The sequence below is a fragment of the Barbus barbus genome (genome assembly GCF_936440315.1).
Source record: "Barbus barbus genome assembly, chromosome: 7".
In the NCBI taxonomy this organism is placed as follows: domain Eukaryota; kingdom Metazoa; phylum Chordata; class Actinopteri; order Cypriniformes; family Cyprinidae; genus Barbus; species Barbus barbus.
In genome coordinates this window covers 27691653-27708884 of record NC_136735.1, presented here as the reverse complement: position 1 = coordinate 27708884, position 17232 = coordinate 27691653, and the positions used below count along the sequence as shown (strand labels likewise).

Here is a 17232-nt window from a genome sequence, read left to right as displayed (position 1 = left end):
GTCTAAATATTGTTTTGGACTAAATTGCATGTGATGCATTTATGTATTTGTTCACATCAGTGACAAATCAACCATCTCTAACCAGCTGAGATGCATTTTTGTAATCTTCTTTGTAATATCACTCAAGCTGTTAAACAAGCATTAACTGTGCCTGTTATATTATAGCCTATTGCAGTACGTGACAACTGTATGTTTACTGATGCTGCTGCTGCCAACTCATTCTTAAAGGCTGGCATTCTGCTAGATTGTGGGTGTGCAGCACATAACATTCCCTCAAAGCCTCTTTCATGTTTGCTTGGCACAAGTGGCATGGCAGATCCATCATCCTCACACCATGCAAAGCCAGACTTGCAATCCACCATCCCTATTTATATGCCACCCTCTGCTACTAAAATAAATGTATAGGCTAATAGGATATTTGCACTTGTACAACGCAGAGTAAATTTGCCACAGTGCAACAGCCACTTCTATTTATTTTCATAAATATAAACAACAACAATCCAACAAAACCATTAATGTTAGTGTAATTTGTCTTTGACCAACCCATTTCAACTTCAAATTACCAGTTCGACTTTTTTTTTTTTTTTCTCAAACAAGACAAGTGCAATTTTCGGATGACCATAATGTAAACTGGTTATTTTTGTATTAAATCTACTTATTAAAGCAGAGTATCTCAGAGTGAGTGTGAATTGATGAACAAAGTGCGTACGTGTGGAACTGCACAGCTTGTTCGCAAGAGTCACGTGATAATAACCGCCCATTCTTGATCCTGATTGGTCGGTATTAAAGAACCACGTGGGCTGAACAGCATTTGTAGCCTACTTCTGCTTTTTCATTGTAGGTCTGTTTGGTTGTTTGATTGCAGAATACTTCTGATCAGCTTCTGAGTGACTGTGTCAAGCCCAGTTAAACTTTTATACGGCATTATTCTTTGGGAAATTATCCAGACATCATCATGTTTTTGCTTGAGACAGAGTCGGTGAGACAATTTAATTAATTGATACTATTATGGGCATGAAAAGAAAGCATCAAGTTTAACTAAGTAGCAGAAACAAATAAATAAATACGAAAGTCAATCAATTTGTCAATTTTTAAAACGATTTGAAAACTCAGAACGGTCTTTAAAACTTTTAGACAACAGTAAGTCTTAAGGTTCAAGTGTTGTTTCTGTTTAATTGCATATCCATTCAGCTGGACTGCATGAGTAATCTTTTTGAAAGCGGGTTTGCGGTGAATGGAGGTTTGGATGCTTCCGGACAATCTCCTGCTCATCTCGCGGCATGCGGAGGGCAGGGTTTCTGCTTGCTTTGGCTGCTGCAAACCGGTGCTGATGCAAACCAGCAGGTACTACATCTTTAAAACCTTCCTCTCTTTCAGTCAGAAGTAGTTACTTAGGTTTGTGTTGTTTGTAAGTTAATCACTATGTCCAGCCTTTTCGCATTTTATGTTTCAACTTATGTGTTTTTCTTAAGGACTCGAGTGGAGAGACACCCATGCATAAAGCAGCCAGAGCAGGCAGTGTGGAGTGCATCAGTGTGCTGATGGCAAGTGATGCACATTTCGAGTAAGTGTATAGTTTAGGATAGTTCCTGTTTCAAGCATTTGTTTGACAGAGAAACTGCAACACATTCACACAATTTGCATGTTTTATAACTAAAATTATAGTGACATTCTTGTTATGCAATGCATTTATTGTCCCAGCCATGTTAAAATCATATATTGTTTGCAAGTCATATTTATTTCCTTTTATTAAAGTATCACAATTATATGAACAGGGATTTACTTTAGGTTTATCTTCACTCTTCTTGAGAATATTGTTTTCATTGGTTACCGTTTTATAGACTTTTCATAGGTTCTCAATATCACATTTTGGTTTTCTGACAGAATTTATTATTATTGTTGTTGTCTTTGTTTTCGCTTCAACAGTGAATTCAGTAATGTATGGTATAAGTTGGTTAAAACATTCATACAAAATTATAATAATAATATTAAATAGTGTTTTATATATAAAGTTAAAATTTTAAAAGCTATGAAAATGTGCCAAATCAAAAGACATTAAAAATGTTTTTAATGTTTATATATAAAATATTATTTTTTATATACATTACACAAGTTTTGGGGTTAAGATTTTTCTAATGTTTTCGAAAGTAGTCTTTTATGCTTACCAAGGCTGCATATATTTGACCTAAAATACAGTAAAACAGTAATATTGTGAAATATGATTACAATCAGTGTTTAAAACAGTTGTGCTGCTTAATATTTTTGTAGAAACTGATTTATGATTAAACAGCATTTAATTTTTTGTAAGTGTAAAAGTCTTTACTGTCACTTTTGAACAAAGTGTCCTTGCTGAAAAAAAAAAAAAATACCTTCAAAAGAAAACTCTTACAGACCCCAAACTTTTGATATCTAAATTAACTTGAAAACATGTAATCCAATTCTAATTTCTTTACTGAAATATGCCTTTGTCTTTAGCTATGTTAATCACCATCGTTTAAATAATCAGTTAAAGTTCTTGAGATTAGATATACACAGGCACATTCATTTTCAGAATTTCAAAAGAGCTCAAACATAACAGGAATACCCCTTTGTTTACCTGTTAAGGCAAACATCATCCTCAACAACTATAACCATCTTATGAATATAACACTTCTCTAACTATTCCACTTTCCACTCAGCATTTGCAGCAACAGTGGACAGACAGCTGAAGATATTGCATGGTCTTGTGGGTTTGAGGAGTGCGGGAGGATTTTGAACATGCATCGCAGAACACGAGACTTAAAGAACGCTTCTTTATCATCCCTCTCTGCACGGCACGTACTGAGCAGCACTCTCGCAGGACAGAAGCGAGGCCGCACAAGCTCCAGTGCTCAAGACGGAAAGAAAGCACAGGACTGGTGTTGAATGTTCTCATAAAGAGAGAGAATTTTAAGTAACATATAGGCTGTTTAACCATTACTGGTAAGGATGGTAAACCGAAGTATCAGTATGTCATCAAGAGTCTGAATTACTGGTGGACATTTGGTATTGAGCCTATACTGTAGCCTAAGCAGTCAAGATAAATTGACACTGTTCTGGGCTCAGTGATTTGGAGTCTTAAGTACAAGAGAAATGAACTGAAAGCAGAGCTGTGCTCCATACATATGAATTATACACGGAGCAGACAGGAATCAGGGAAAAGCAGATATTTTTTTTAAAAGGGGGAGACTTCTGGGTTTCTCACTGGAAAAAGTGCAACATTTAACTTGGATCACGTGTGTTGTGTACCAATCATATAAAAACCCCAAAGGCACTGAAATGCTTTCAAAGTTTTATAACTGTGTAGAAATATGTGGATGCATTGTGGAAAACAGCAGACAAATGACTTGCTGCCAAGCTTGGCTAATTCTTAATAAGGCAAGATTAGCTAAGCCAAGGTTTAAATCTCCCCATGTGGAACGATCACTGAGAGAAGTCAGAGACTTTGCAGTAAGCAATAAATAAGGAAACATTTGCTGTTTAAGGAAGCTATTTTAGCTGCTGTTTCTTTTTATTGATTTGCAGGAAGTCTTATCTTGTGTAGATGGTTCAAATATATGTGAATTTGATGTATGATGAACTGGAAAAAAGTCTGGAGGATACGATGTCATTAATATCATTCATTTGCAGCCTGTCTGAAAATCAAGTGAGACGTTGCTGAAATGAATGTAACCTTTAGCGTGACTGAAAACGATGTTGAAATAGGCATGGACATTTAAAACGCTGTAAGGACAATGAGAAATAAATCACTTTTCTGCTATATGTCGATTTGCACTTCTTGAAACCATGAGACTTCTTGTGTGTCCATGAACTTAAGAGTATGAATAAAAGTGGGTAAGTGTCATGCACGTGTCTCAGATGGTCTTGGGTCTCTGGGGAAGGCAGAGGTTGTAATAAGCATTTTGATCCCAGAACTCTGGCCCCTTCCATCCACACCAGCCCTGAAAAATATACAAACACATCATTAACAAATGAGTTGCTAATTCTGAAGTAAGTGATATTTCAAACCATATGTTTCACTTGAAATAACTCATAAAGGATTATTGTTGTTGTTATTATTAAAGTAGCTTGTTATCATTAAGACAGAATAGAATCATTTTATATTTATTTTTTTAATTAAAATGAAAAAGGTTTGACTAGAGCAGTGTTGTCGAATGTACTTTGTCAGTGATGGTCTGCAGGTCCTCTCCACCAGTATAGTGAGGGTCCAAGATAAGAAAGCGTATTTGTCCAGTGTTCTCACTCCATGCTACACCTAAAATAGTGTGTGCAAGTACTCCACCACCTGGTGAGAAAAATATTGGCTTTATTTTTCAATTTCCATTTCCATCTAAAAATAGAAAAAAAACAAGTTACCTATACCACAAAAGTATGAGGTTGTTTTTGAAAGAAGTCTTTCATGCTTAACAAGGCTGCATTTACTTGCTCCAAAATACAATAAAAACAGAAATACTGTGATTTTTTTTCCCTTAATATATTAATAGATTTTTCTGCAGTCATTAATCCCATCTTCAGTGTCACATGATCATTCTAATATGCTGAATTTGGTGCTCAACAACCACTGCTTATTACCAATGTTGAAAACATTTTTTTCAGTATTTCTTGAGAAAAGAATAGTAAAGTTAGAAAAGAACAGCAAATGTCAAAGTTTTGAATAGCAGTGTATAAGATACAAGTATGCTAGATCAGTGGTTTTCAACTCCAGTCCTCGCTAGAGGTCTGCAAGCCCGTCAGGGCCTGAAACGCGGAGTCCATTCGGGCCGGGCTCGGGCCATTTGTTTGTTTTTTTTTACAGATCGGGCTCGGGCTCATTTAGCTTCTCTCCTTTAATTGTGCCCATACTACGCACAGAGCACACATGGCGACTGTATGAAATACTGATTATATTATAAATATTACACATCGCCTACGCAATACGCAACACATATTCGCACGCATTAGCATGGGTGACAGTTGTCCATGCAGAGCATCAGGGAGAATTTGGAGCGTGGTTACTAATAAAAGTTCCCAATGCTTTGGGAAAAGCTGCATTTTGGATCATCCATGCATTTGATGACGATCCTGACTCGCCGTCTCCTCATGGATGCGCCTTTAGAGTTTTTCAGAAGCGCTCCTGCTCAAAACCGAAACTGCTTTTACCCCCTTTATTTAATGTCTTTATTGTATGCTTTGTTGATATCCCGAGGACTGGAGTTGAAAACCGCTGTGCTAGATCAGATGTTGATTATGATATTTTTTTGGGAAGGTGGGGTGGAACCTTGCTCCTATCCAATCACAAGATGAAAGAAGGCGCAAAACAATGTCAACGCACCAATCATGACAGGAGTTCCTTCAGTCTGAAAGTGGTTGGCCAGCTCTCTGCCCTTGGTTGCCAGCTCTGATCCCTGACTTTAACAGGAAGACAATCATTTTCATAATTGAAGTCTGGTACTGTGTGATCCTTAATAGTTTAGTGTATGATACCCAGTGTTGTAATAATTTACGAAGACGGCAAGTGAATGATGCCTAGTGTTTTAAAATTCGTTATAATAAAATAAAATAAAAAAGTGCATTCCAGCCTTTAACCAAAATTCATAGCCTTTTGTGTGCAGTGGTATATGGAAGAATTTTTACTGCTCCAATATGATCTGTTGTGGCCATTAAAGAGGAAAAACGTATTACCACCCTAACAATAAATATAATAAACACATTAAACACTTTGTATACCTGACAAACATGATCTTTGAGGTGACCCCCAGCAGCTGGTTAAGGACAACCTGAACTTCGATGGAGCCGATCCACTGCCGTGAACCCACAAATCGTGCCTCTTTATCCCCAACATCTACAAGAGCCTGAAAAAGCAACAAATGTTCCTCTTACATATAATAAGAAAGCACATCTTTAACACAATCCCACTAAGTGACAATTTTGTTTACCTGCTGGATCTGCGTGTGTGTGGGCACAGCCGTCTCCACATATCCTTGCTGCTGAAACCAGGAGCAGATAGTCTGAAGGGAACGATAGGCACATCCCCAGCCATCGTCATCCACACGATCCTGCATGTAGTGATGATAACTGTACACACCCTGCACCAGATACAGCTACAGAGAGAAATACAAGACAAGGACAAGAGTGTTAATGGTTAAACTTTAGTTTTTGCATCAAGAGATTTTGCCTTATAAAAAGTGCTCATGAACACATTAAACCACCTTTAAAATAGGTAGTTCACCAATAAATGAAAACGCATTTATTATTAAAAAAAAAAAAGCAGTAACAATAAGATAACAGGTTTGGAACAAATGAATTTCATTTGTGGGTGAACTATTCCATTAAAGCACAGTCTCACCTTAGCATCCTCAATATTGGGTGGGTTCAGGTGTATGTGGGGATTGCGGAGGTAACCGTCTTTATAGGCAGCATCAGGGAAATGAAAGGCATTGGCACGTCTCAGGTATGGTCTGTCACTTGGCAACTTAAACCTCCTGTGCAGATCCTACACACAAAGGTTTAGAGAGCTTGGTTTAGAGAGCACTCTTGTGAGTAAATAGGTCAGCAAGTTTATTTTTTTGAATAGGCACGTCCAGGCCTCTTATGCTCACCAAAGCTGCAATTATTTGAACAAAAATACAGTTAAAAACAGTAATAATGTGAAAATTTATTTTTTAGGAAAGTTTTGAATGTTATTTATTCCTGTGATTTTTTTTCAGCAGCCATGACTTCAGTCTTCAATGTCACAAGATCCTTCAGAAATCATACTAATATTGTGATTTGGTGCTCAAGAAACATATTATTATTATTATTAATGCTAAAAACAGTTGTACGGTTTAATATTTTGGTGAAATCTGTATTACATTTTTTTTCAGGGTTCTTTGATGAACAGAAAGTACAAAACAATTATTACTTTAATTTATTATTCTTAAAATATATATATATATATATATTTTTCAATTTAATGCATACTTGCTAAATATAAACAATAAATATATATATATATATTTTTTATTATTTTGTTTTTATTCTTACTGACGCTAAACCTTTGAACAGTAGTACATGTGCTCATGTCTTGCCTCTCTGGCAGCCTGTAGCTGGCTGTCTGGCACTCCTGCAGGGTAGATTACAGTAGTGAACCCAGCTGGTTCAGGCAGTTGAAAGTGAAATGGCTGTGGCACCAGGAAAGAGGAGCCCTTCCTGTATCGTAGCACCACCTCTTCCATGTCTGCTAACTGCTTATTTAATGCCTCCACCAGCTCTGTACACACACTGAACAATCACACAAACACATTAACAATGATTCTACTTAACTTCACAACTCTTGAAATTAGCATTAAAATCACTTCCTTACAAACCTTATGATTTTAAGAGAACCTGAGCCAATAAAATAAAAAATGCACTCACGTTGCCAGGCTCTCATCAGTGGTCACAAACAGAACACAGTCTAAAGGCAGTGGCATCTTCACACAATGCTGCTGTGTGCTCACTCGGATGAGACTAGGAGCTTCATTCCCAGCAGGTTCTGTGACCTCAAACAACAGCTTCATATTCACTCCAGTCTAGATAAAGACGGACAGCAGAGGGTTACTGTTAGAGTGACTGTTAACGGTTACAGCCTTTCAAATAATGTAGAGAAAGACTCTCACAGGTCCAGATTTTTTCTTATCTTTCTTTTTTGATGACTTCTTGCTCGCACTATCATCTGGCCTGTGAGCAGCAACAAGAAAGTATTATACTTTGTTAACCTCCTTACTGTGCATACTGCATAATACTCTACATTTACCACACACAAATAAGAATACATACTCTATATACTGCAGAATATCTCCACATGACGATGCTTCTGTCAAGCTTTCCACGTTTGACTGGAAACCAGTGTTAGGCCATATTAATATTGGACTATTACAGACAGTTAAAACAATATTTTTTGATGATACTTTGGATCGGAGACCCTGGAAGCTTTTTGATATTGTTCCTTGACTTTGTGCACCTGCAAAAAGAGAACACATACTCTTTTTTTCCCCTTTCATAACCAGCGTATATGTATATGCTTAAAAAAAAAAAAAAAAGTTTTACAAATCAAGCTTGTTTTTATATAATTTAAGTTTTACCATTTGGATTGTCAAGCTGGCAAGCAAACTCCAAGATTCCTTTCAGTCGAAATACAATGTCGCACTCTTCTGAATGAACCTGGGGAAATCAAAACACATCAACTACATAAGATATCAAACAATTGAGCTTATAGTTCTTGCTGTTCGTTACTGTAAGCACTTTTCTCTGAAGCATATGTTGACAAAATTCTAGTTCATACTATATTAAAATTGTATGCAACGTTGGTTTCACGAAAAAGGCGTTTAGTTTTCAACAACAGTTTGTTTGAAAATAGCTTATTACCATTTTAATTCCCTCGATTAATGATCAAATTCAGCTGCGGTCACCAGGAGGCTGACATATTTGATGACGTTTCATAACACGTCCGCATCTTCCTCGCGCAAGTTGATTTCGTGTCACAGGGAAAGTACAGTCTCTTACTGCCCCCTGCTGACCTGAATATGACTGCTTATTGTGTATGTCATCCAAATACAAGAGCATCACAAAAATATACTGTAGCCTACTGTACTACTTTAGCATTTTAGAAATTAATCGTAAGTAAAGAAAGTACAGAATTAATGTTTTTTTTTCAGAAGTAATTTTGCTTGAGAATGTTTTTTTTTTTTTGACTTCAACAGTAAAAAGAAACAATAGTTGTGTGTGTGAGAGAGAGAGGAAATGACAAAAACAGTTATAAAACCATGACAATAATTTTGAATATTTAATGACAGAATATTGTTAATTAACTTTTTATCAGATTATTTTTTTAGAAAGAATAATAATGATACAAAATAAAATAACAATTGAATACAATTTAAATAGAACAAAAAGCAGCCTCTTTACTCTTTTACTGGCTATTATTTCAAGTTAATATATGAATTCTAAGTTTCAATAACATTCACTGATATTTTTTCCAGGTCTTTGTATTTCCTCCTTCTTCATGGCTCTATGTCTTCAAACTGAACCTTTATCTGCTACGTTGTGTCTTCTCCTATCATTCAAAAATAAAGTCAGCTGGTAAGTAGTAAACAACGCAATCCAAATTTTCATCTGTTTTATTGTTTGTTTCAACTAGTCTTACCTGGATGCTGAACTGGTGGGCTTTACTGTGGTGGACTGTAAAGCACTGAGACCGGCAGATTTGTTGTTGTCTTTCAGCTGCATTGAGATGATGTTAGTAAGGCTGATATATTCCTTATGGAGCCTCTTTACTTCCTGCCGCAGCAGATTCCTCTCAGTCTGCACAGTGAGCAGACAGCACTCTAGTTCATCCAGCTCGTGCTGAACTCTCTCTGCTCTACTCTCAGCATCTTTTATTACCTGACCGCTGTGGTCGAGTCTCTCTCTCAGAGTCTGGTTTTCCTGCTGTAGCTGAGTTAGGATCTTCCTCTCTTCGGTTATTTCTGAATTCTGTTTCATTCCATGAGATTTCCTGACTGGTTCTGTTAAGTTATTTACCTTCTCTTGGAGCACAACGACTGTTTCTCTTAGTTGCTGCTTCTCCTGGTGTTCATGGCATGGGAGTCTCTCCACATCTTCAGACTGGGGTCTGTTCTGCTTTAAGACCTCTGCAATTCTTTGCCTCATTTGCTGGTTTTTAATGAGAAGTTGTTTGTTCTTCGTATCCAGGTCTTTGTTGATGTTTTTAAACTCTTTAAACCTCTTCACAAATCTCTGCAGCTCTGTTTTGCATTCTCTTGAATAGGTCTCCATCTTTTTAAGCTTCTTCTTAACTTCTTGGTTTTCCTTCTCTAATCGTGTGCACTTTTCTAAATAAGCTTCAAATGGACACTTACGGGTGGGTTTAGCACAGCCTGCTTCTTGTTCTTTCTTATTCAAGCTATCCTCCTTAAGATTCACAGTGTCTTTAAGGTTTGTGGTCGCTTGAGACTTGCTGTCCATAGCATGGTCTCCTCCAGCTCTTGTTTGCGTGGCAGGGTTAGAATTGAACCCACATGGTGAACTACCCTCTGAAAACCTGGACTTCTCCATTATATCCGTGGCTTTGAGAGTTCTCCTGTGTGTCCTTTATCAGGTCTATGTAGAGCTATTTGCTTTCTCCTTCACCCTGTTCACTGATACAAGAAACTTCTTTCCTTTTGAGTCTGATTCCTGAAAAGGATAACCTAGTTTACCTCAATTTAGAGTAGCAACCATTTGAACCGATTTTAATCACTAAACATGAAATATAACTTCAAAATCATTAACTGTGTAAACCAACCAACCAACAAACAACTTGATTCAACTGAGGTCCGTTCACACCAAAAGATAACCATAACGTTATTAGTGTATATCCAATGTTTTATTTAATATCTACATATATAAAAGGAATAATATTACCAGAGCAGGAGTAAATATACAATCAGATTCAAGCATTCAACGGCCCCGTAGTATAAACATTTATAACCTATTACCTATTATTTAGGCTAATTACTTAGCTAACATTGTGCAACATACCAGCTCACTTTATTAGGCTATACCATTTATCACTTAATAATTAGTAATATTCGCCTCATTAGGTTCTCCTGATTCTATTTGTGGGTGAAAAAATACATTACCGCGAAGTGGAAGACACTTTGATAATTCGCTTAAATTTTTCTTGCTTCAACTCACATTTCTATTCATGTCTGTGTATCTATGGTAACCTGGAAGTCTCCTCTCGTGCGGGTCGCGTCACTGCAGTAGCCTACGTCGCTTCGTTACCTTATTTATTTATTTATTTTTTTAATCAGTTGAAGATATGAGCCGCGTGTTAGTTCAATATTGTTTTATTTCCTGTATGACCAAATGGGAATATTGACGATCGATCGATTTGAGTATGTAAATTGTTAGGTTCAAAACATGATCCCTGTAACTTAGCTAGCTAAGCTATATAGATCCTGCACCTGCTGATCGATTAATCCGTTAATTAATCGATTAATTAATTAATTAATACAGCATGCAGTCTGTTGCAAATATTTTTATAACATTGAAATTTGCATCACTCCAGGTGGCAGTAAAAAAAAGTTTTTCTTTTTTACAAGTAATGACAGATGAAGTACAAAGAAGAAATTCAAAATTGAAATTAATAAATGCTTATTTGTAACTCTTGAGGTATGGCCTATTGAATCAGCAAATACTTCCTGTGACCTGCAGGCACAACAAACATGACGGCAGTGATGTAAAGACACAAAACCACTTGTTCTGAGTCTTATTGGACATTAGATTTCATGTGTCCGGAAAATGCTCCCCTTTTCTTGTCAAACACACCTGATAAGAGATATTATGATTGTCCAAAAACAAAACCTTTATTCATACAAACATATTTCAGTCAACACATCCTATTCCTATAAAGTAAGTGGAAAATACTACATCCCATCACACATGACACAACAATGCACTATTCATAAATGTGTCTCAGCATCTGGTTGACATGCTTGTGCATTAATTGTGGTAAAACTTTATGCCTGTGGTTAAAACAAGATGTTCATGCACTGAGTAGTTGACTTGTAGTTTGTGCCCTCATGTAATCAAAAGAACAACGAGAAGGTCAAAGGTCTGGACTCTCAGGAGGTTTTGCCCTGGCATGAGCGTGGGTTTCACAGTATAGCTCATCATCTATAAAGTAGTATCCTTTCTGCTTTAGGTTTTCTTCACATTCAGCGCACACAAAACAGTCCGGATGACGAAACTTATCCTGAACCTTCACAACCGTCCCACTGAGAAAACAGACAGACAGAAGCAATCAGAGATAGCCATAGCAATAAATTTAAATTTAAATATTAACTTCCAGTGGCCTGACTTACATTATGCCGTTACCACACTTATCACACATTGGTAGCTTGTGCAAGTTCCCCGCAGGAGCAGATGACTTGGTCATAGGAGCACGGACTTTCCTTGTCACAATTGGACGTGTACCTGCCAAACAAAAAGATCTGAATCCCAGTATCAGTCATATTTACATTATGTAAACCTGGATAAATCCAATCCAGTTGCAGATTTTGGAAGTACTGTTTAATGTAGGTACCCTAAGCATTGCAATTCTAATATTTGTTTACAGAATCTATTCAGTACAGAAACTGTCATTTTTCTCTTAATGACACCTAAAATAGGTCAGAAAATTGTTTTAGCAAATATTTCAATGTTCATTTAATGTATTATTTAACAATATTGAAAAATAATGCAATATTTTCATACCCTCACAGTCGATAAAGCTCTGTAATGCTTTAAAGGATCCCGACTGTCGCGGTTCATGGGGTTCATCCTCATCTTTATCTCTTTGCAGCATCCGATATACTTCGGACTCCTCTATATTGTCAAGTTTCCTGGGACTACACACATATAATTTCGATGTAGAATCAAACTAGATGCTATATTTCAATAATCAATGATAACCGAGCAGTGATTCCTGATCAGCTCAGGGCTACTGACAATACAAAAATACCCATGTTCTGATCATTAACTACAAGGATTTGCTAGATTGAGTTCCAGTTCAGGTTTGAAGTGTTGAACATTCACCTTTCTGGTTTGTTATGGATGAGGCCCTTGAGTTGCCCTTGTAAGGCGTCCTGAATATTGCCTGAAGAGTAAAGGCCAATAGGGGAGTTGTAGGTTGGGCTCACCACCTGATGTGTTTCATCGATGTTGGCTGCGGCCACAAAGGGTGAAGCCTTTCGATTATGGCCTGTTCCTATTGGTCTGTACTCCTGTCAGGCAAAATTATAAGCATTAGATCATATCAAACCACATGATACAGATGGACATCATACATAAAATATGAAGACACATACTTGTCTCTCTGCCTCTAGGTTAATTTTAAATGGATGGCTTTTGTTTTGTTCAGTGAGATTTGGTGACCACATCTTAGTCTCTGGTCTGCAAAACAATAATATGATCACATTTGTAATTATTTCTTGCTTTTCCAGACTTTTAGTCTGTTTATAATTATTCAAATACATTCAAAACCCCAAAACTTAAAAAAGCTAATGCACATCAACTACCACTTTATGTGGTGCAGTGTGCAAACTTATGTGCTGCTGTCCAGCAAGTTCTACTCAAGCACATTAATATGGACCTAAAGGTGACCTCTGACCTCTCTACGGTAAGTGTGAGCTGATAGGTGGCATCCTTGATTAGATTCTGAGCCTCAGAGTGCATCATGTTTTCTGCAGAAACTCCATCTATCGCTAAGATGATGTCTCCAGGAGAGAGGTTTGCTCTGGAAGCTTTACTTTCTGGTGATATCTGAAAACACAAAAAGGTAGACAACATAAGCAGGAGCCAGCTGAAAGTGTTAGCAAATGGCAAAGCTCCAATACCAGTTCTTATATGGTTAATATACAAAAAAATGTTTAAAAAAGTAAATTCTTCTTTATCATCTTCTTTTTCTTCTTCAGTTAACTCTAATTGATAGTTCTTTTTTAGCAAGCAAAAGGCTTTTTAGAATAGTAATATTTCAAGATGAACACTTACTGAAGCAGCTTAGGTTTACATCATCAAGTGATTATCATCAAGAGATTTAGATTTTTTGGTAAATCTCTCAATCATCATTTTATCGTCGCTTTGTATGTTTTGTTCCTCACAATAAAAACTACAGAGCCTTGATCATTAAACTAAGCATTTAAATGTAATTTTACTAAGACTTATTATTGGAAGATGTATAGTGACCACTGATATTTATATGCATTTTATCTAAGCCTTTTATACTGTTCTAAAGATCTCACTGATTTATATTAAAAGCTATCAGAATTTCATTTTCATTTTTGGCTATGTCAGCAGCTGCACCAAATAGCATATTTTTGCTAAGTTTAGATTGCTAGATTTTCTTTTCCTCTTTTCATTGACCCACACACACGGCTGGAACAACATAAAGGCAAATGCTAACAAAAATGTTTGGGTAAACTATTCCAATAATGTGTTTGTGTGTGTGTGTATCTGGTATCCCCTATGTTATGGGGACCAGAAGTCGCCACAAGGATAGTAATACAGTTTGACCTTATGGGGACATTTTAGCCCCTATGAGTAAAACAGCTTACAAATAATACAGAATTAAGGGTTCTGAAAAAGCTTTGTGTGAGGGGTAAGTTTAGGGGAAGGGTGAGGGTAAGGGGATAGAAAATGAAGAGTTCAGATGCAAAAGCCTATAATTACCCATCTTCTAAAATGATCATTTCATCTCAGGCTCAGTCAATCATCTCAGTGTTTTTATCAGGCTCCTATGTTTATGTTCATTTATTTCACTTTAATGGCAATGAAAAGAACCTATTCATTGCCATTAAAGTGAAACTACTGAACCTAGGAGCCTCATAAAAATACCCTACTAATTTTAATGGCACTTAGAGGATTTTGCATTTGAACTCTTCAAATGCAGTTTATACAGTAGAAAATCGATTACGTCCATATGTCCTCATTAAACATGGAAACCAGTATCTCTCTCTCTTTCTCTGTTTCTGTGTGTGTGCTTAAGTGTGTCTGAATGTGTATGTGCAACTCCTTGTCATTGGTATTTGCACCCATGTAAACTACTCTCTACAGTAAACATGCTGGGGAAAATAACAGTCTCCAGAGAAGCTCTGCAGTCCTGCTGTTATCAGCGCGAATCTCTGGAGAAGAATTATATGAAAACGCACATGCACTTCATTATTTGACTTGCATTACATGAGCAGAATGGCATGTATAATGCTATAAGAACCAAATGTAAAAGTGCATCCATCATATCGTTCATATATCATAAGGCATTCTGGGTGCAGTGGGGTTGAGGAACTGGTTTGGAAACAGATCAGATCCTGACTACTACAGTAAACAAGCTCTTAATCAGCAAGCAGAAAGAAGGATCAAGAACCTCAATATGTTTCTTATAATCTCTTATCCATTCATCCCAGATGTACTTTTAGTACCGTAGAGCGGCTTTCTTTTTAATTTGATTTTTAAAAGCATGAGTACTTTTATACTTTATATGCTCAGAACTCAAATATAGTCCACCAGAAAACATTCGCTCCACTAACAGAGCAGAACAGACACAATCAAGATGATTTTCGCAATGCAAAACAAAGATTTTTATTCAGCATTTGTGTCTCTTTTCTAGTTAAATATCTCAGCATCCTTAAAACAAGATCAATCTTGTTCAGAAGTACAACTGCATAAATATATCAAGCCAGTTTTACGCATAAATCAAATAACATTTTGTAATGCTTATGCAATTTTATGTCATCCAGTTCTGTAAAATAATAATAATAATAATAAAATGAAATGAAAATGAAAAATGACCTCAAGTTTTATTAAAACCAATTCTCCATCTCCTGAAGCAGTTCCACACTGTTTCTTGTAATTTCTGAAGCCTAAAAAATCCCATTCTTAAATTTTGAGTACAGTCCAACACTTTGATTAATAAAGTCCAGGTTACAGTCCTAGCTGTAAGTAAAAACAACTCCCAAGGCCCAGAGACAGAGGACAAGAGGGTGTTTGACCAAAAATGGCTGCGAGATGTTGAGATTAAGTAACAGTGTCATGCTGAACCGCAGAGTGAGCAGAGAATGTTCCAAGTGTGAAATCTCATTAAAGTAAAGTAGAAATCCAAAACTAGAGCTGCACAAAGAACAGAGGCATAAAAACCTCTGCGCAAACAGATCAGCATTGTGTATTTCAATACTGGACTTTTGATCATGTAATAGGTTGTAACCCTTTTAACACACTAAAAGTCATTTAAACAATTCTTTATTTCTTATTTTAATTTATTTTCTGTTTTGAATGCATCTAGATCATTGTGTCAAGATTCAGTTTTCATTACATCATGTGAATTTTAAGAAGCTTTTTTGAAAGGCTTATTCTATGAGTGTTTGGCAAAAGCCTCAGCCTCAGTTTGGATAAGAAAAAACTGGATATTCCTCCAAAAAACAACAACAACAACAGAGCTTTTTGAATCAGTCTGTGCTCTTATCTCTCTCTTTTGGACTCTCTCTGACATTTGTTTAGATGTAGAATACACAAATCCACTGCCACAACAGGTGCGAGGATCCAAATGTTAGTTCCAGTGTCAATGATTCATCAACAATTTTAGCTACACACATAAATAGAGCATGAGGATAGCCATTGTTATCCCCCATAAAACATTCTCTTTATAAGGAATCTGCATACTGCAATCCTCAATTCATGCCAGATTTTGTTTTGCTATCAAATTGTCTTGTTTCTTTTCTTTTACACACCCTGTTTGTGGTTTATGGATTTGATTAATTCTTTATCAGTATTATTTATTGTGAGGCACTGTAAAATATCCTTTATTTTTATATGTATATATATATATATATATATATATATATGTCCATATAATAATAATATAAATGATCATATTGTTTTCCTTTTCTAAATTAATTACATTTTACATTTATTTAACTTATCAACATAAATACACAATAAATGAGAAAAATTATTTATATAGGCCAACGCACTTCCTAAAACAGATCAGTGTCTGCTTGTCTGATTAAGTGTATTTTTTATATCTGTATTGGTGATATAAGACCCTATTTCTATAAATGAGTCAGATGCCCTTGAAAGTTCTTCACAACACACATCACACTTCTGCTTTTCAGTGAATTACAACTGAATTAAATCCTAAACTGGTAAATCTCCACACACACACACTCACTTTGGCGACGGTGAGGGGTTGGCTGAAGTCCCGTCCTCCAATAAGTCGAAAGCCCCATGGTGCGGGTCCATCCAGCACAACAGTGAACGCCATATCCACAGCAGGTGTGTGTGTGTGTGTGTGTGTGTCTCGAGTGAGATGGAGAATTCAGCTCAAAATCCTTTAGAGCAAAGGGAAGACCACTCCTCCAGAGTGAGGGCTATCTCTCTCTCTTTATATCTCTCTCTCTCTCTCACTCTTTTTCTTTTTCAGAATGCTCTTCCCTCTCTGTCTGTCTGTTCCTCTCATCTGCCTCTCCTCCGCTACTCTAAATTGTAATTTTACTCCCTATATTTCTGTGCCATTTTCTCTCCATTTACATCCTAATCTGTTTTATCACATCACCAATCTTAACCACCTGAATTGGATATCAGAATGATACATTAATGTCAGCATGCCAAGCCTTCTTTATACATTTTTTTCCTGTTTAAATGAAGAGATTGTACAAAGAAAATGTCCAGAATGTCAAAGTTTTTATTGTCTAAAAAGATCTA

At 36.4% G+C, this 17232-nt stretch overlaps 3 protein-coding genes across 3 annotated transcripts; 1 reads left to right on the top strand and 2 right to left on the bottom strand.

The window, feature by feature from the left end:
* The first annotated feature begins 834 nt into the window (after window positions 1–834).
* Window positions 835–3861, top strand: ankrd37 (ankyrin repeat domain 37). Its single transcript, XM_079421192.1, has 4 exons — window positions 835–979; window positions 1192–1344; window positions 1473–1564; window positions 2679–3861. The coding sequence occupies exons 1-4, from the start codon at window positions 956–958 to the stop codon at window positions 2902–2904; spliced, it is 495 nt and encodes a 164-aa protein (XP_079277318.1). The 5' UTR covers window positions 835–955; the 3' UTR covers window positions 2905–3861.
* ufsp2 (ufm1-specific peptidase 2) lies at window positions 3300–10718 on the bottom strand. Its single transcript, XM_079421191.1, has 14 exons — window positions 10638–10718; window positions 9161–10191; window positions 8383–9070; window positions 8100–8178; window positions 7795–7978; window positions 7635–7695; window positions 7393–7547; window positions 7065–7257; window positions 6344–6490; window positions 5934–6098; window positions 5725–5849; window positions 5330–5406; window positions 4179–4303; window positions 3300–3959 (listed from the first exon to the last, which is right to left on the bottom strand). The coding sequence occupies exons 3-14, from the start codon at window positions 8383–8385 to the stop codon at window positions 3873–3875; spliced, it is 1401 nt and encodes a 466-aa protein (XP_079277317.1). The 5' UTR covers window positions 8386–9070; window positions 9161–10191; window positions 10638–10718; the 3' UTR covers window positions 3300–3872.
* Window positions 10719–11343: 625 nt separating this feature from the next.
* LOC306872403 (PDZ and LIM domain protein 3-like) lies at window positions 11344–16833 on the bottom strand. The gene is made up of 7 exons (XM_079420933.1): window positions 16700–16833; window positions 13151–13302; window positions 12849–12933; window positions 12577–12764; window positions 12256–12389; window positions 11865–11976; window positions 11344–11777 (listed from the first exon to the last, which is right to left on the bottom strand). Exons 1-7 carry the CDS (start codon window positions 16790–16792, stop codon window positions 11609–11611), a joined length of 933 nt encoding a protein of 310 aa, XP_079277059.1. The 5' UTR covers window positions 16793–16833; the 3' UTR covers window positions 11344–11608.
* Between the last annotated feature and the right edge of the window lie 399 nt (window positions 16834–17232).